The sequence below is a fragment of the Crocuta crocuta genome, unplaced genomic scaffold (genome assembly GCF_008692635.1).
Source record: "Crocuta crocuta isolate KB4526 unplaced genomic scaffold, BGI_CrCroc_1.0 scaffold13, whole genome shotgun sequence".
Lineage (NCBI taxonomy): Eukaryota > Metazoa > Chordata > Mammalia > Carnivora > Hyaenidae > Crocuta > Crocuta crocuta.
Window position 1 is genome coordinate 1163602 of NW_027530007.1, and position 19468 is coordinate 1183069.

General features: G+C 52.7%; 1 protein-coding gene across 1 annotated transcript; it reads right to left on the reverse strand.

Moving 5' to 3' along the window:
* Window positions 1–8808: 8808 nt before the first annotated feature.
* Window positions 8809–19458, reverse strand: UBIAD1 (UbiA prenyltransferase domain containing 1). The gene is made up of 2 exons (XM_077763807.1): window positions 18782–19458; window positions 8809–11201 (listed from the first exon to the last, which is right to left on the reverse strand). The coding sequence occupies exons 1-2, from the start codon at window positions 19305–19307 to the stop codon at window positions 10714–10716; spliced, it is 1014 nt and encodes a 337-aa protein (XP_077619933.1). The 5' UTR covers window positions 19308–19458; the 3' UTR covers window positions 8809–10713.
* Between the last annotated feature and the right edge of the window lie 10 nt (window positions 19459–19468).

Below are 19468 nucleotides of genomic sequence, written 5' to 3' on the forward strand. Positions count from 1 at the left end.
TGATGAATGGTGGATGGTAATGAGGTGGGGAGGGGCCAGAGGGAATTAAGAAACATTCCGGAGGTCCTTCCTGAGAGCTTCCTGGAGCAGAACAAAGTGGGTGGGCCGCAGGGGAAGGGGTGAGCTCTCCCTCAGCTCTGGTATTCGGTAAGCTCGTGCATTCACCTAGAATCATCACTAGATAATAATTGTCTTTTATGGAAACCATTTCAAACGAATTCTAATGTGCTTTAATTATGCGACTTTTTTAGAAGTTCTGCTACAGGGAAGTGAAATAGGTTTGGAATATTAAGTAGTAAGAGGTTACAAAGGGCATCTCTGCCTCGTGGGCACCTCCCCAGTTAATTAGAGGCCTAATACCCATCAGGTAAAGGGGGGATGGCAGGACAGGGTCTCCCCCACCCCCATCGATGATTACATCTCTCTTTTTCTTTCATCGAACTCATCGGGACGGCCCAGGGAAGTGGCTGGCTGGGGGCCTGAGCTCACCTGCACTCAGCCCCTGGCCCCAGCTGTGGGAGGAGACAGGCACAGAATGTGGGGGGCCAGGCAGCAGGGGCGTGGGTCCATCTCTATCCATCTCTGCCCCTTCTACCCCACTGAGGTGACCCCATCTCTGAGCTTCTGGGGTTTGAGGGCCAGCAGAGCATACATTTCCCCTCACTCTTTCATAAGTGTAAGACTTCCTTTAGTGTGAGACTAAAGAAAGTCTCAGCAGAGCAGGGCAGCGAGTGATACACAGGACCAGGTCCCTCTAGGAACTGCTCCCCTGTATCCTTAATTTTCCCACACAGCCCCTCAGGCCACCCAGGGCAGCAGCTCAGAGGCTGGACATCTCTCTCCTTGTGTGTCTCCTGCCAGAACTTACCCATCTTGTGTGGCATTCACTTGGGGCCCCGTCCTCTGTTCTCCCTGGTGACGGGCAAGCCTTTGCCCCCGCCTTTGTGAGCCCTCCTCAGTTATGCACCCGTATTTTGGCAGGGCCCTTTGGGAAATACAATGCCTTCATCCAGAGGACTGACTGACGGTGGGATTCGAGGCACCGGGCAGGCTGCTGCAGAGCTATTTCTGCGCAAGAGAGCCTCTGAGCTCCCATTAAGTCAGAGCCACGGTGACCTGATGGAAGAGGATGTCCTGTCCTTCTGCAAGAAGTTACCTGCAAAGCACCATGCTGCTGTCAGAGCTTGGGTTAAATTGAAGAAATGTGCTCAGCAGCAGATGGATGAATGAATAGATGGATGGATGAATGAATGAATGAGTCCCAAACAAGAATGAGACTCAAGACCTTGATCCCATCAGTCCTTGACCTCATCCAGCCTCCCCAAATTCTGGGCATCAAAGGCAGAAGGTCAGGGGTGGCCCTTCGTCTAACATCAGCCAAGGGTCCAGTCCAAGCAGGGCACCTTGGAGACTTGGAATCACCCCATCCCAGAACCAGACCTCAGCACGTGCTAGTGCTGGAACACTCAGGGCAGGGAGAGGAGGTCCTTCTCTGCAGCTGCATCTACCCCAAACGGCAAGTCCCACTGAAGTGCAAGCTTCCGCATAGAGCCTGAAATAGACACAGGATTCTGTCCCCGTTTCTCCGTTCCCCTCCTGCACTTAAGTGCCTATTAGGGACAAAGGGATGGGAACAGAGAACAATAACATCTGTTTTTCCAACAAGCGGTGACAATGCGGATCTGGGGGTGGAGCTCACGTCAGCACTGGGCCCAGATGCAGCCCCGCAGCTGCGGAAGCAACTGGCACTTGATCATTTCTCAGAGATTATCTCCCAATCAGCGGCTCCTCGCCTGTTTGCTTTATCCCCACCGGGGGAGCCATCGCCGCTCTCCCTGCTCTCCGCGGGGTCAGGCCTGCCGTTCTCCTTGAATTTTATCTCTGACATGGGTGTTTCAGGAGCACCCTGGAAGCCACAAGTCCTCCAACCCACCCCCGCCTTCTAGAGGCTGGGATCAAGGTTGGCATGCTAAAGGGCATGGTTGGGAAGAGCACTAGATTTGGAGTCACAGCACCTGCCTTCCAAGCCTAGCTGGGTGACTGGCTCTGCGACCTTGGGTGGCTGTATCTGCCTGGGGACTTCGGGAGCAAGGTGCTTGAAATCTTGCTGCAGGAACCTCAGTCTCCTCATCTACAAAATGGGAACTGTTATAACTCCATCATGGAGTCGCCCTGAGCCTCAAAGGAGAGAACACTCACATGTGAGCCTCTCTCAGGTCAGACAGCAAAGAGCAGAGAACAAAGCTGGTGAGACCCTGCAGTGTGGGTTTCCTTAGATGATTTGTCTGAGGACCCCTGGCTCCCAAGGTGGCAGGAGCCATGCTTCTGCTGTAGGTGGGAAGGATGGCTGAGATGGTCTCTGGGGTCAGACGGCACAAAGCATAGAAGCATCCAGCCCCTGCCCAAACAGTGGGAACACCGAGACCCTCCCCTTCCTCTGCCAGGCCCCTCGACCCTACCTCTCCTATCTCTCCTCCAGCGCCCAGTGCAGCCGGCACGTGCAGGGGGAGCTCAGGGCAGCCGGTGAGGGGAGGGAAGTGAGGGGAGAGGCAGGAAGGAGAAGGGAAGGGAAGACGACGACAGACAGGCAGCTGTGGTTCTTTCAACATTTTAAAGAGATTTAAATTCAAAATGAGACTAAAAAAACCAAACCATCATGCTTTCCCCCCTTCACAAGAATGAAGTTTTGAAAATGAGATTTTTAACCAAAGGAGCGCCGCATTTACAGTCAGAGAAGAGCGAGTTGGGTCTGCCTCTCCGTGGCCTTGTGACCTTGAACAAGTCACAGAGCCATTCAGCCTGTGAAGCCAGCCGAGGCCATCCCTCTCGGGGCTGCGGGGAGGCCGGGCTGACAGGTGCATGGAGAAGGGCCTGGTGAAAGCCCTCTGCCTCCTGGACTCGGGGAAGGGAGACTCTCGCTCTGGCCGTGGTCATGCGGTGAGGACAGTCTGCTGTTACCCTCACTGCTCCTTCAACTTCTCTGTCTCAGGACAGACCCCAGGACGTGAATGTGAGGACACTCTCCCCACAGAGCCGGGAAGGAGCTGAAGAACTAGTATAACCCCAGGGAGCCATTGGGGTTTCCAAGGCAGGGCCTGGCCCCTCCTGGGGAAGCAGGCGTCCAGCGCTGCCTGCCACCCAATGGTCTGGGGGGTGGGGGGAGGGCACAGACTACATAGCTTGCTTCCCCACTTGACTAACTCGGTTATCTTTGCTCTTCACCATCCCCTCCTCGCCCCTTCTTGGAGAAAGAACGCCTCTTCTCAGCACAGGAGCCCTCCCCGTGCCCAACCTCTGTTCTGAGCAGGCGAGATAACGGACGGTTCCGCCTCCCTGCCTCTGCCCGCAGTTCTGGGCTCTCATTTGCTCACAAGCCCCGTGGTCTCTTTTTATCCTCTCTGGAATTGCACGGAGATTGGTTATCTGGTAATTGAGATTGTTTTACAAGGTGTCGTTCATTGCATCAGGTTCCATTAATTTTCGGCTCTTCCTGAAGACCCAGAATAATAACTATCCTGCTGGTGAGGTGGCAGAGGGCAGGTGTCCCCCCACGTACACAGGCGCACACACACATTCGCACACACTTGCACATGGGCAGATGTTTGTAACAGAATGACGACCCTGATAAAACAGACTTCAGATATTTCCTGGATGTTCTACCCTTGTCGAACCTTGATGGGAGCCCAAGGAGATGGTGTTACCTCTCTCCCTAGTGCATTTGGGGAAAAGGACCCCCTTAAAGAGGTAACATAGCATGGCTGAGCGCACGCGGTGGGCAAGCAATACAGCCTGGACTTGATTAAACTCAGTGCTGTCATTGTAATTGTGTATGACTGGAATTGTGAATGACTGGCTTTCCCCGCAGCCGCCTGCAGGTGGCGCCAGAGAAGGCCAGTGGTCGGAAGCCCAGGTGCAAGAGTTTGACCTTAACAGTGAACTGATGAGCCGGGTCTGGAACCATTAATCTCTGCCACCCTCATTCTCCCACACCCTTTGGGCCTCTATTACAGCACCTGCGACAGCGTGAGAATAACTTATCCATGTGTGCTCTCTTCACCAGCTCACTTGAGTCCTTAAAGAGCAGGGGCGTGCTTCAGTCCTGAGATACAGCTGGCCCAGAGCAGGCTCAGGAAAGGTCCTTGGCCAGGGAAGTGTCAACTGGAAAGCCTTGGTTGGTGACAGTTGGTGACAGTGGTGACCTCCCACCACCTCGGCATCTCTCCAGAATCTGGCATTCCGGGGCCTGACTGCAGCCCAGAGCTGAGGCCATCTCCCATCCCCTAACACAATGCCTTCCCTGGACCTCATCTCTCAAGGCCATTCATCTTGATTAGGTATTGGCAGCCCTGGCTGATTAAGTGCCCCACCAGCCCCTCCTGTTTATTTCTCAGCGAGGATGTGTCAGAGTTTTTCTTTCTTCTGGCTTTGACCTTGGCAGTGGTGTAATGGCCCTTAGCACACCTGCCTTGGTGCTGCAATTGTCTGGCTGTACCACCAGAGAGGCTGAGGAAGCTTCACCCAAACTCGCGGGCAGCCGCCAGAGGACTTTCTCCAGCTGGGGTCCACCAGCACCTCAGCTTCCAAGGAAATAATCACCCTCATGACCACCTCTTCCTGGAAGTCTTCCCGGAAGCCTCGATGATTAGCTCCATCTAGCACCCCCTTCTCTACCCTCAGGGCACTGTGGTTGCCAGTGTCTATTCTTTAGGTGACATGCCTCACTCAGCCTCCTGTCACTGAGTCTTCTGTGTCCCCAACACCATATAACCGTCAGCTCCAGGGGCTGCTCACTCTGAAGGTACGGAGGGGCTCTTTCAGTACCCCCCACCCTGGCCACCTGGCAGCCAGCCACACTCTCGGGAAGCAGAGTCACCCACGTTCCTGCCGTGGGAACTCTGAGTCAGTGGCTGGGTGGGGACTGCGAGAAACAGAGAAAGCAACATAGGCTGGTGGGCACAGGAGTAGAAATGTAACCTGAACGGACCTTCCCGCATCACTATGGGGGATGAGAGACCCACCAGAATAGGTTTGACAAGCTGCTTAGTTACTCTCCCTGTACAGTCAGCCCCCACCCCTGGCCCCAAGGTGTTGGAGGCTGCAGGGCTGAGGGCCTGGGCAGGGGTGGGGGACTCAGGGCAGGGCTCACCTTGAAGTCCAGAGGGCAGTGGACCAGCGCCGAGGCTGAGAGCAGTGCCCAGCCCATGGCGCCTCCTCTGCCTTCACCTGCTAGTCTCTTCTGCCAGCCTCAGGCTCTCACTGTGTCTGTCTGGGGCGCCCACAGTGGGCGGTGGCTGTCCCTCCAGGATGGGAGCCACCTCTCCGGGCCCTGAGCCGCCTCTGTGGGCCTGCAGCCGGCCCCATCACTCACACGCCCTTGGGAGTGATTCCAGGAGCCCCTGCCGATGAGCACTGGCGAGGCGGGGAGACTGTGAAGGCTGCTCCCTCCCTGATGCTTCTGAAGCCGGCTTCTCCCACACCCCCACCAGCAGCCTTGTGTCCGCTCCCTCAACCCCAGCACTGCTAAGGGTAGGACGACTGAGCCCCGCGTGCAAGGTGCCGCAGGGCACACAAGACACACAAGACGGGGATGAGGGCAGACCGTGCCCCGAAAGACTCCAAGGTTCGAATTGTGCTTCCATCACTTGCCACGTGGATGAGCCTGGGAGAATTTAATAAACTCCCAGAGCCTCAGTTTCCTCTCTTCTGAAAAAGAGACCTTAATACTCCATTCATGGGGTCGTCCTGAGCATTAAAAGAATGTACTTCACTTTTAGAACAATGCCCAATGCCCACAGTGATAGCTTTATGATTGCCACTCACTCAGTCACTCAGCAAACATTTATTTCGAGGCTTCTGCGTATCACGAAGACGAGCTGGATCTGAAGTGCTGACTCAGACGATAAGTAAAACAGGTCCCTGTGCTCTAGTTCTGCCACCTACTGGGGGAGATGACAGCGGTCGTGTTGACAAACTAAGCCCCCACAGGCACCAGGGCCAGACCCCGAGCTTCCCTCTTAAACCCACCATGACCCTAACAGGAGCAATGCTGATATGGCAGGAGCGCGGGCGTGTGGACGTGGGGTGCGCCCTTGAGTCACACAGCACAGAGGGCTGCCTCTCTGGATGGATTAGCATCACAGTATGCCCCCCCCCCAACTTCTCTTTCTGCCCAAAATGTGTGGTTGAGAACATGTGCTCAAGACCCTTCCAGAGCTCTCGGGGTGTCCAGAGGGTCGAGGCACTGAAGGGGTCCGTGCCTTGCAATTCCAGCCTTTCCCCCACCAAGGAACAGCCCTGTCACCTTGGCAGGCAGGGGACCTGACTTGGTTGACACCGCCCTTTGGCATCCTGGCTTAGTTACTCACGGTGGGAGGGCCGTCCCGATTTGAAGAAGGGCAAATCACAAATGTCAACGGCAGAGACCCGAGTGCCGGGTTCTTGCCAGAAGCATTGCTTTCACACCAGCCGGTGCACAGTCGAGCCCGGAATGAAGGAGGCTGACAGTCCATTAGCAGCCGAGTGGTCTGCGGGGCTCGGAGGAACGGAGCTGTCTGTCATCCACTGCACTTCAAGGGCAAAATCAACTCCGTGTGAGTGTGTGTGCGCGCGTGGGTATGTGTATGTGTGTGTGTGTGTGTGTGTGTATGGTCTCTAAAAAAAGGAATATTAATCACAGCTGTGCCTGTTAAAATAGGCACACAGATAACAGTCTGACACCACAGAGAGGAAATGGTGACATATTTCCTGTCCTCTGTTCTTCCAACTCTTGGAGGCAGGTTTGAGATAATCCCAGAAATACAGAACCACCATATCACAGGATTGGGAGACCCTGAAGGTCTTTTTGTCCACCCTCTCTGACATCTAATGCTTTGCTTCAGTGTTTCTGACAAGCCATCCTTCACTTGAATGCCTCTCGTCACAGGGAGCTCACTACCATTGCGATGTTTTGAATATCCCACTTGCCAATTCCTCCAATAGCTAGAAAGTTCTTCTTGACCTAAGAGCTTGAACTTGGGGCCATGTAACTTCTATCCATTGATCCTAGGTTTGCCCTTTGAAGTCACACACAAACACACACACACACACACACACACACACCTCTCGTCAATCTCCTTACCATGTCAACGTTGTTCTAAGTGTCTGGCCAGTGTGCCCACAGCTTTCTGGACAAGATCCAGTCTGTTAATCATATCTTCAAAATGCAGCTCCCATACCGAGAGACATAAAATCTCTGTTGCAGCTGTCACCAGTGTGAAAACACACATGCATGTGCACACACAGACACACATGTGCACGTGCACACAGAAGTAAAGTTCCCCTGACTGCATTTTCTCCCGTTTCTCATTTCATACCATATTGCCGAATGCCTTGCTGAAATCCAAGGCTATTCTACCCATGGCATGTTTCTGACCCATCCCTATATCGACTTAACAAGAATAAAAATAAATAAGAAAGGGAAAGAGCTCAGAAATGGACCCAGCCCCCTATACATGATCCAACATCACAAGGAGGGACAGGGCCTGTGCCTTCCTTGTTCTGGACACTAATTGCCTGTTAATTTGCCTCAGATCACATTAGCCTTCACGAAAGCAAGAACTCATTACTGACTCAAGTTTGAGACCTTTGGGCCAGGTAGCAGGCTCAGATTTTTGTGTTTGTTTGGACACAGGATTAGCAGAGGAATTGATAACATGTGATGTATTTCATTGCCCTACAGCATCGAGTCCCCAGGTCGGGATTTTGTGCAAAGGCCCTACAGGGAGTGGAGAGGCAGGGAAATGCCTTGAATAGGGGAGGTGGGCAAAGTAGATCGTGGAGAACGGGTGCTTCCCCGAGACAAGGCCGATACGGGGACTGGGTGGTAGGAACCGGTGCCCTCCAGGCCCACTGTACTCTTCAGCAAGGATGACTGTCAGAGGTATTTGAATCCTTCTAGAACAATGTCCAAGAAACGAGGGTGGATTCCAGGACCGAACTCCCAGCATGGAGCCGAAGGGAAGCAACCTCACAGTGAGCAAATAGAGCAAGCGCCCAGCCAACACCCCTGGTCTCTTGCCCGCCCCTTCCCAGAGCCCCAGGACCCAGACGCATCTACTGCTGCTGTGCCATGGATCCACCCCCTTCTGATGTCATACAAGTTGGTTTGGGGACCCAAGTAGATTGATTCATGTTAAATTTCTCCTCTGATCCACCAAAGCAGCCTTTTGGTTTATGAGGATCCTAACAGTCAGCTATTTTATAAGCTCTTCCCCGAGGTTTACAAAGCCTGTGATTTGGGCTAATTCCAGTCATTAACAACAGGTGTTGGATCTGGCTGGGTGGAAGGTGAGGGCGGAGGGCGGAGGGCGGGTTCGTACGGGCTACTAAGGGCCTCCTTGCCGCTGGTCAGGACACCCTCATCAGCCAGCTCTCTCCCCGCAGTGCGTTCCGTCTCCCACAGATTCCTCTGACTAGATCTCTGCTCTGCTCCTAAGGACATATTGTCAAATGGCAGCTGAAACCCAAGGGTCCTCTATCAACTACGTGTTCTCCATCCATCAGCGCAGTGACCCCATCAAGAGAACAGAAAAACGAATGCAGGACAGGACGGAGGAAGTGAGGATAATCTGGCCTGGCTGGTTCTAAGTGGTCCCTCCCGTCTTTCCTAAAGACTCCTCAGATCTGGTCAAGCCCCCATCCAAATTCATGGGCGAAGATCAGGCCCCCCGCCCCGACCCCCCCGGCCGAATGGCCCCGTGTTCCTGTGCTGCTCTCCCGAGATTCACGCATCATTTCACAGCAGGACAGGAAGCAGGAGGAACGCAGAGACAACTGATAAGACATTGTTTTTATTAACAAGTCTAAAGAGAACCTTCACTGAATCAGGGCCGGTAATACAAATTATGGTGACCTGTGTATAAAACCTGGCACCAAATCTGGCCTTTTAGAAACATTTATATTAAAAAATATGCATTAAAATCTGTACCACGACGCAGGGCAGGGGCCAGAGGCCAACTTCCGACACGTGTGCTGGCGAAGGTGGGTCTGGGCTGGGGAAGCAGGGAGCCCCGGTCCTTGCCACAGGTGAGCCCCGTGTGAGAACGGCCTGAAGAGGTGCCACAAGAGCCTGTCTTTGGAGGCAGGACCCCTGTGAGCACCCAAATGCCACAAGCCTGGCGTCAAAACAAAAATGGTGGCTGGGAAGGATTGCAGCCCCCCTCTCGTCACTGCGCTCTGACCACCGTCCGAGGATTCCGGACCTTCTCTGCAGTCAGACCACCTTCAACTTTGGAGGAACGTTTGCGATTTCCAGTATGTTTTCTTCCCAGGGAGACTGACCAATCCGAACTCAAGGAACCAACTCATACTTAGCCTGATGTTGAGGGTTAAGAACCAGTTCTTGTCCTTTTCGGCAGGCCGGGCCCCTGAGACACCTATCAGAAAGGCTGGAATCACAACGGAAAAGCATGATGGCCTCGATGTATTTCAGTCGTGGACCAAACGCAAGTGGGCAGCTCTAGCTCAGAAATTATACTTTGCAGGCAGTGAAGTGAAAAGCAGCATTGGAATTCCCCATTCTGGGAGCAAAGGATCTTTGCACAAGGCCACTGCAGCCTTCGGGAGGAGTGGGGTCAGTGCTGCCCATCTGTCTTCAAAGAGGAAGACATGGCTCCTTCTCTGGCAGGGCCTGTCAACTGGCTGAACCGGATCAGGACTGTGTCTATCGGCTTATTGGTTCAGGGATGGGCTGATGTCCCCGCAGCTCCGTGGAAAGTGACAACTGTCCTCAACTCAGCTGCTAAGCTGCTACCCAAACAGGCTCAGTGAATAGGAGACGCACAAATGGGATCCAGACAGAAATGGAGGGTGGGCACAGGGGAGCGTTAGGAAAGGCAATGGGTGGGGTAGAAGCAGCCTTGTGGGCTTTAAGGGGTCCGCAAGGACGGCGCCTCTACAATTTCAGGGCTCCTGATAGTTACTGAAAGGGCTGGAGTCATTCCAGTAGATTCTATACAGGGAAAACAGCTGCCCTACCAAAGCAGAGTGATTTTCTCAGCTGCCTCCGGGTGGGGTGGGGGGGGGGAGGGTTTCGCCCTCGGCAGCCCTCGGCTGGACTGTCCTGCCACAGGACACGCCTCAGCTGTGGCAACAGCAAACGGGGAGATGAAGGACAAATGGGTCTGACGCACAGCCCAGGCCCAAGGCTGGGAGCCACGCCAGACCGGTAACGAGGGGGGCTCTCTCTCGAGCAGTGTCCCTTAGGATGCAAGTGCTCAGAGTAAGAGACGGACGCTCCCGTGGCCCGGGGGCCTGGCACCGACCGCCAGCGCATCCTGCGAGGCCAACACACCGGGAGGAAGCTTACCGTGAGTACGTGGAGCAAGCAGGGGCCCAGTTACAAGGGCTCCTCAGGACAGAAGGCCGACCTGGCGGCTCCTTCACAAAATCCTGGGTGACCTAACAGCACCCCCTAGTGGAAATTATAAATAAAACAAGAGCCATGCATCCAGTTCACCTTCTGATACAAGTGGTTCCCAGAGTCACCATAAAACGGATTAATACAAAAACAAACCTTATCTTTACAAACATAATAATAAAAAAGAGGTGGGAGTTCAGAAGCCATCCTTCGGCCCCTCACTGCCAAATCACCCTCCCTCCTCTGATTCTCTGCCTTCAACAAACACATTCTAAGATGAGGGGGCAAGGGCTGGGTGGGGGGAGCTCCTGGTCCCCTCAGAGTTTGGGCAGACTGCCCGCTGGGGCCAGGATGATGCCAAAGACGTAGAAGAGCCCCAGCAGGAGGTTGAGTTTGGCAGTCCGCTGGGGCAGTTTGTTGAAAGTCTGGCTTCGGAACTGTCGCTCCAGGGAGAAGGCCATGGGGATGGTGAGCAGGGGCAGGGCCAGGCTGATGCTGTAGTGTGTGGCCAGGATGCTGAAGATCAGGTAGGGCAGGAAGAGCAGCGTGTTGTAGAGCATGTAGGAGAAGGTGGGGCCGATGAGGATGGCGAGCGTGACGATGCCGGCCTCCCTGTCGGACTCCATGTCCCTGGTGTTGTTGGAGTGGAGGATGGCCTCAGTGCTGAGGGCGAGGGGGATGGCGTAGACCAGCGGGAAGACGGCCAGCGACCCCACCTGGACGGCGTAGGCGAACATCACAGCCAGCGGGCCGAAAGTGATGAGGATGACGAGGTCTCCCAGAGCCACATACTTGAATCCGATTCCTACAGCCAGAAAACCCAGAGAGTGAGGTCAAGGGCTCGAAACTGAGGGGCTGTTCTTCGGTCCCAAGGCAGCCGGGCCTTCTCAGATGGAGAGTACGGGCAGGCAGTGAGCTCCCTGCCCTCCAGAGCAGGCCTGACTTGGTCTCCAGTGACACAGAGGGGCAGGAACACTCACCCAGTTAGGCTTCAGGGTCGTCCCCAAGCTCTCCTTCCTACCGCCCCCCAGCAAAGTCCTGCAACAAACAGCAGAGGGCTCCCAGCACCCACAATTCAACCGGAGAGCCGGCGAAGGATCTAAAAGGTCTTGCGGACCTTCGCCAGCCCGTGCAAGACATCGCTTCCACCTACCAGTACCTCAGAATACCCATCCCAGTCTCTTACTTTCTGCCTCCTTCTTCCACGGCCTCTGGAGGCCTCTGGTTATGAAAATCCCCAGCAAATCTTGGTGAAATCTGATGGTGCCCAAACTCCACATAAAGAAACCTTTGCCCACAAAATGAGTAAAACAGCTAAGACGAGGCTACTGTGCTGCTTCCCCTCTCTGGTTCCCATGAAGTTCAAACTAACCCTCCCTCCCACCCCCCACCCCAGATTCTTCCTGCTGGACTGACAACCCACTTCATATCCTGTCTAAACCACTTCATCCGAACCTGCCCAGTTCTCTCGAGCGATGCCACACTCCACTCGACCTCACTCCCGTCTCCGAATCTGGGTCAGGGTCATCCTACGCCTGGAACATGATGACAGCCATGCTTATGACCCCCCCCCCCCAATCTAATCTCCACAGATTAGATCTCATCTCCACAGCCAGAGGGGTCCTTCCGAAATACTGACCTGGGATGCCTGGGTGGCTCAGTTGGTTAAGCATCTGACCCTTGATTTCAGCTCAGGTCATAAACTCACGGTTCATGAGTTTAAACTCTGAGCTATCAGAGCAAAGCCTGCTTAGGATTCTCTGTCTTCCTCTCTCTCTGCCCCTCCCCTGCTTGCTCTCTCCCAAAGTAAATAAACATCTAAAAAAATACAGGAATCTGACCATGCCCTTCTCCCAACACACACCTCAAAACCCTTGTCACAAGCTGTCCTCAGGACACCTCTGGCCTCACTTTACGCTCCCCTCCTCCTCCACTCACACTTCGGTCAGTTCCTCAAGGCCTCCAAGCACGTCACCCCCCTTCCTCACCCCCCACCCTGCCTTTGCCTGGCTGACTCCTACGCACCCTTCAAGATCTTAAAGACTGTGCCTGGAGGTAGCCTCTGCTCACCCACTAGGCCACAGCCAGTCCACTGCAACATGCTCCCGGGGCACCCAGACCTCCACCTTCAGAAAGATCATCGTGGTTCTAATTACTCAATCTGCCTCCTTCCCTCAAACGGGAAGTTCCATGAGGGCAGCGCCTGGTGTCTGGCTCGTTCACAGCTCGTCCCCAGCGAGGGGCACAAAGGCTGACCTGAACACAGAGCTACAGTAACAAGCACCTGGGGCTGGGGCTGAGGCGAAGGAACATGACCCACTCAGAGGGAGGCAGCATGGAGTGGGTGGAAGGTGGTCCACACACACACACACACGGCCACAGAAGCTTGGGAAACCTGATCTAACCAAGCTTCCAACTGATGGCCTCAGGATCAGGAGACAAATCAAAGTATTGGGTCATCAACTGCATTTTAACCAGCCTAAAATGATAATAGGCAATGGTCTGCAGATGATCTAAAGCCAGGGTAGCCAAAGAATGGGTTCAGCCCAAGACTGCCTTCACACTAGTAGCTGGGCTTCTTTGTGGTCGTCTCTCTTTTCCAGCTTTCTTGAAAGAAAACTGACCTAGAGCAAGTGTAAGGTGTACAATGTGTAGACTTGCTACGTTCATATATTGCAAGCTGATTGCCACCATAGTATTAGCTATCGCCTCCACTTAGTCGGGGTGCTTTGGTGCTAAATGACCACTCTTGGTTCTTTAGACTGAAGCATCCCCAGGGAAGCGTTGTCACGGCCGTGGCCCCCGGTACCTGCAACATGCAGCAAACGAATTCTGTACTCCCCAAGCAGCGTTGCGGTAAGTCCACTGAGGACATGGCCTCTAGGAGGAACTTCTCACAAGCAGAGCACTGGCTCCAGTATTAAGTTAACAAATCAGTGTCTCCTGCAAAATGTCACCCTCTGCCCGAGGAAGATGCCGGGCAGGAAGGCTCCCAGCAGGGACCTGGCATGCTTCTCCACCAGTTGCTCACTTACACGCCCAGCTCTCCAAGCAGATGTCAGGGCTGTGGCTATGGAAGAAGACACAACAGCTCTACAGCCTTGAATCTGGCTAGATTACCCAAGAACATCTCCTTAGATCACGTGGCAAAACGTGATGTGAGCAAAGTGGAACACAAACATGTGCCTGCAAGAATAGACCCCACCTTGAACAGGTCCCCCACAAAAACCGACCGCACACCCACTCGAGGGCCAAGAAAGGTCTGGAAGCCTGCTTGAGGTTATCTGACACAAGACAATGATAGGGCCTTCAGAGAGAAAGCTGCTTCCTGAGTGCCGGGTGGACGTGTGGCTCAGGGCTCACATGCCCAACCTGTAGAATGTGGCCCACCTCGGAACTTCCCATCCCACCACCATTTTCCACATGAGCCAATACAGGGAAAGGCTGGGTGAGTTCTTCACACAGCAGCCAGAATGAATTTGCTAGAACATAAATCAAAATGTTGGCAAGGACATGGAGTAAATGGAACTCTTAAACATTGCCAGTGGGAATGTAAAAGTAGTACAACCACTTTAGAAAACACTTTGGCAGGGCGCCTGGGTGTCTCAGTCGGTTAGGTGTCCGACTCTAGATCTCGGCTCAGGTGTTCATCTTGGCGGGGGGGGGAGGGAGGGGTGTCATGAGTTCAAGCCCCGTGTAGGGCTCCCCAGTGGGCATAAAGCTTACTTAAAAAAAAAAAAAACACTTTGGCAGCTTCCCATAAGCATTCATCTACCTTATGACCCCAGCAATTCCATTCCTAGGCATTCACCCAAGAAAAATGGAAACAAATATTCACAGAAAGACTTAAACTCAAATCCTCAGGCACTTAAACATGAATGCTCAGGCATGACAGCCAAAATACGGACACAATCCATATGTCTCTGAACAGGAGAAAGGATAAACAAACTGTGGGATGTCCACACACTGTACACTACTCCACAATAAGAAGGAACTACTGATGCACATCAAACATGATGAATCTCAAAACCACCATGCTGGGGTGCCTGGGTGGCTCAGTTGGTTAAGTGTCTGACTTCAACCCCAGGTCATGATCTTGCTGTCACGAGTTCAAGTCCCACATCAGGCTCGGTGCTGACAGCTCCGAGCCTGGAGCCTGTTTCAGATTCTGTGTCTCCCTCTCTCTCTGCCCCTCCCCCACTCAGGTTCTGTCTCTCTCTCAAAAATAAATAAACATAAAAAAAATGAAAGCAAAACAAAACACCATGCTGAGCGAAGACACCAGGTATAAGGACTCATTCTGAACAATTCCACTTATATAATGTTCTAGATCCGGCAAAACAATCTATGTGAAAGAAATCAAATAGTGGTGGCCTCTGGATAGGGTTGGGAGGGTGGGAATTGACAGAAAGATAAGTTTTTGAGTGCTGGAAATGTTCTGTATCGTGCAGATTGGGGGCTATACAATGGCGTGCATCAAACTGTAACACTTAAGATCTGTGCATTTCACAGTAAGCCAATTATATCAATAAAGGTCAATTAAAAAAAACCCATAAATCATATCATTACATAATATGCTCAATACATTTCAGCATCTCCCCATGTGTTCACTCAATGAATATTAAGTACTGAATACATGCCTGGCAGTGTTATGGGCACTATGCATTCAGCAAAGAACAGAGACCCAAATCCTTAATCCCAGGGAGCTTACAGTCTTAAGGGGAAGATAATTAACAGTCAGTACTGTAAATGTATGTTAGAAGTAGTATATACTGTGGGGCGCCTGGGTGGCTCATTTGGTTGAGCATCTGACTCTTGATTTCAGCTCAGGTCATGATTCCAGGGTCGTGGGACTGAGCTCTACTTCGGGCTCTGTGCTGAGCGTAGAGCCTAGATTCTCTCTCTCTCTCTCTCTCTCTCTCTCTCTCTGCCCCCTCCTCTGCTCATTCTCAATCTCTAAAATGAAAAAAAAATTAAATTTTTAAAAAGGAGTAGTATGTGCTGTGAAGCAAAGAAAATCAAGCAGAAAAAGAGCTATAGGAAAGGTACTTCGGAGGAAAACACGGTGTGCGTGTTTTATATAAAAATAAAGTTTTATTTTTACTTTATTTTATTTTCATCTGCTGCAAAAAACAACAACAACACAACTTTATTGTAATTTTAAATAGGGTAGAAAGAAAAGCCTCACAAAACAGCAAACGCATGGGCAAATGGGTGGCAGAGGTCAGAGAGTGACTCAGGCAAACAGAAGGAGGAAGGGTGTTCCAAGCCAAGGAAAAGCATCTGCAAAGGTACAGCATGTCCTGCCTGTACCAGAAAGAGCCAAGAGAGCAGTGTGGCTAGAGCACAAAGAGCAGGGAGAACAGACAGTGCACCGTCCTGGGGGTCACTGTGGAGACCCCGGCCTTTCCTCTGAACGAGACGGGATACGTTCGAGAGTTCTGAGCAGAGGACTGATGTGGCGGCCTTATGTTTTAACAGGACTACTCCGGCTGCTGATTTGAGAGCTCCTGAAAGGGACATGGGTGGGTGCACAGAGATCATTAAAGAACCTGCCGCCATTTTCGAGGAGACGACAGTGGTGGTGGGAGGTGGTGGGACGTGGCCAGATCCCAAATGCATTTGGAAAGTAGAGTCCACAGGATTTGCTGATGGACTGGACGGGAGAAGGAAGAGTCAAGGATCATGCCCATGACTTTCAGCCTGAAGAACGAGAAGGAGGAAGCTGCCATGGAATGAGAGGGGGAGAGCTGAGGAGGAGGGCAGGGTTCTTAGGGGAGATGAGGGCTTTGGTTTCAGACACTATGGGCTTATGATGCCTGGGTGATCTTGGGGAGAAGCTACTGAGGGAGAAGTTAGACGAGTCTGGAGTGGAGAAATCTGGACTAGGGGCACACCTTTGAGAGTCACCTGGTTAACAGATGGCATATGAAGCCATGAGACTGGCTAAAAGCAGCCAGAGAGTGGGTGGAGTTAGAGGAAAGGGGTCCAAGGAGTAAAGCTGGAGGCTGGGAGTGAGGAACACCTAGCAGGGGAGCCTGAGGCCCTGTGAGACCAGAATGATCCAGCCCTGAATGGCCTTCCCAAGGGTACCTCGCGCTCTCCCTCTCAATCACACTGGGCTTTCATAGATCCTAAAACATGCTGAGCTTGGGGGCCCCCAGGTGGCTCAGTCGGTTAAGTGTCTGACTTCGGCTCGGGTCATGATCTCACAGTTTGTGGGTTTGAGCCCCGTGTCGGGCTCTGTGCTGACAGCTAGCTCAGAGCCTGAAGCCTGTTTCAGATTCTGTGTCTCCTTCTGACTCTCCCCTGCTCACATTGTCTCTGTCTCTCTCAGAAATAAATAAAACTTTAAAAAAAATTTTTTCTTAATAAAAGTAAAACATGCTGAGCTCTCCCTGACCCCAGGGCATTTGCATGTGCTACTCCTCCAGCCCTGAAGGACTCACACCCGAATCAGGCCCAGCCCTGTAGCCTGCTCCTTATCCTTCAAGGGCCTCTTCACCGCTGCCCCATGCAGTTCTGCCACAGCGCCCTACTGATGTCCCTTACGGAGCTGTTCACAGCTGGCTGCTCCATCACACTCTCCCTCACCCCGTCCTTCTTTTCTCCCCCTCTTAACATCAGAGTGCCCCAGGTCCCAGTCCTGGTCTCCCTGGGTCTCTATCACCACTCTCTTCTCTGGTAATCTCATCCAGTTGCACAACTTTATCTCTGTGCCAGAGACCCCCAAATACCTGGCATCTCCATCCCAGGCTTCTCCCTGGAACTCAGATGCTTATATCCAGCCGGCCATCTGACGTCTCCGCTTGGAAACCTAATGCCTTAAGATGTCCAAAGCCCATCTCCCAACTTCCTCCCCCAAAACTCGTCTCCACCCTTCTCTATCTCACTTGCCCTCAACTCCATCATTTCAAGTGCTCAGGCCAAAACTTTGGAGTTAGGTTGAATTCCTCTCCCTCCCGCCTCGTTTCCTGTCCATCAGCAAACACTGTCTACCTTCAAAATATATTAAAATATATTCAGAATCTGCCTACTTCTTCCTTTCTCTATTACTACCACCCTGACACAGGCCACCAAACCTCTCTGGCCTGGATTGTTGAACAGCCAGCCTCCTCATCTTCCTGTTTCCGTCTTGCCCACCCACCTTCATCCATTCTCAATACTGCACCCAGACTGGTTCTTTTTTTAAATTTTTATTTATTTATTTCTGAGAGAGAGAGCCAGCGTGAGTAGGGGAGGGTCAGAGAGAGAGGGAGATACAGAATCTGAAACAGGGTCCAGGCTCTGAGCTGTCAGCACAGAGACCAACGAGAGGCTCGAACCCACGAACCGTGAGATCATGACCTGAGCCGAAGTCGGACGCTTACCCGACTGAGCCACCCAGGCGCCCCCAGACTGGTTCTTTAAAACATTAAGGTCTACATAAACTTTGTGCTTCTCTACCCTCCCCAAACATACTTTTCTCTTACCTTCTTTCACTCACTGTACTCATGTGGTTCCTTAAACTTTTTAAGCACACTCCTGCCTTAATAGCTTGGAACAGCCATTCCAAGATCTGAAACATCCTTCCTCTAGACACCTGCTTAGCCAATTTCCTTCTATCTTTGCTCACACTGCCTTATTGATGAGGCCTACCCTGATCAAACTACTTCGAACAGTCAGCTACATCCTCCTTCCTTGCTCTACTTATTTCTTCCCTAAAGCTACTTATTTCTTCCCTAAAGCACGGATCATATTTTTATACATGATGGCCAGGGAACCAACTCCTCAGGGCTTACCTGGAACTTTCCCGATTTCAACACTGAAAAGTAAAGCATCCTGGGAACCATCTCAAGTCCTGAGCAAACCAGGACGCTGGTCACCCTAAATATAATTTATTATTTGTACTTTCCGGGTCTCAAGATCTATAAAATAACTTCCACAAGAGCAGGGCTCTGTGACTGCTGGGTTCATGCAGCACATGCCTGGCACATTATAGGTGCTTAATAAGTAGGAACTGACCACCTGCCCATCACTGCCTTCATCAGCCTCTTGCAAGGAGTCACTCGGCAATCTAGCTGCCAGCAACTTGCTGTCTAACTTTGAGCTCTTCGAATTTAAAGTCCTCTAAAATTTGAAACTGTGGCATTCTAAGATAGGACCATGGAAAGGAAGCCAGAGAGAAAAATTTACATACGTGTGATTCCTAACCTCCATAAGCCAAGCCAGAATCTTCTCACATCACTCCTGTTTTCAAAAAGTCCACATGGCCTACGTGTTACAGGTTTCACATAAATGGCGTAACTCAGAACAGAACCTTTGGAACCTCGTCTCCAGCCCTGCGACTCCCACGCCAAGCGGCAGTTTCCCGAACATGCAGCCAGGAAACGGGCCAATTCTTACCTCCTGTGTAGAGAAAGGAGCCAGACAGGCCTCCAAAGTAGATGAGGGCCAAGTGCTCCAATTTCAGAGGGGACAGGTAGTAGAGACAAGCGGCACAGACACAGCCCAAAGTGTAGAGGAAGACTCCAAACCGGACAACATCCTGGGGCTCCAAGATTCGGTCCACCAGGGTCCTGTCATCACTCTTTTTGTGGTCAATGCCCTTGGAAAAGTCATAGTAAGTGTTGACCAAATTGCCAGCCCCGTGCACGGCAAGGACGGCCACGGCGCAACCCACCAGCAGCCTGGGGTCCAGGACGCCCTGGGATCTGTAAGCCAGGGCACTGCCCAAGGCCACCGGCGTGAGCGAGGCACTGAAGCTCCAGGGCCGCAGGGCCAGCACGTAGGAGGCGCACTTCTGCCTCCAGGAGCGTGGGGGAAGCCTGTCCTGCTCCGGACAGTCGTTCCCCGGCAGGTCCCTGTCCGCGACCTTGGCCGTCTCTCCCGCCTGTATGTTAATCTCCCCCGGAACGTGCGAGGCCGCCATGGAAGCTGCACGCGGCTGAAGTCAAAGTTAGTAGTGAGTGAGCCACCCACTAACAGCCACGGCTCGGCGGCGAAGAGGGGCGGGGCGGCCGGCCCTGACCTTCCTCGGGTTCCGCTCCGGGGCAGGGCTGGGGAGGCGGCGGGCCCCGGGGGCAGCAGAGA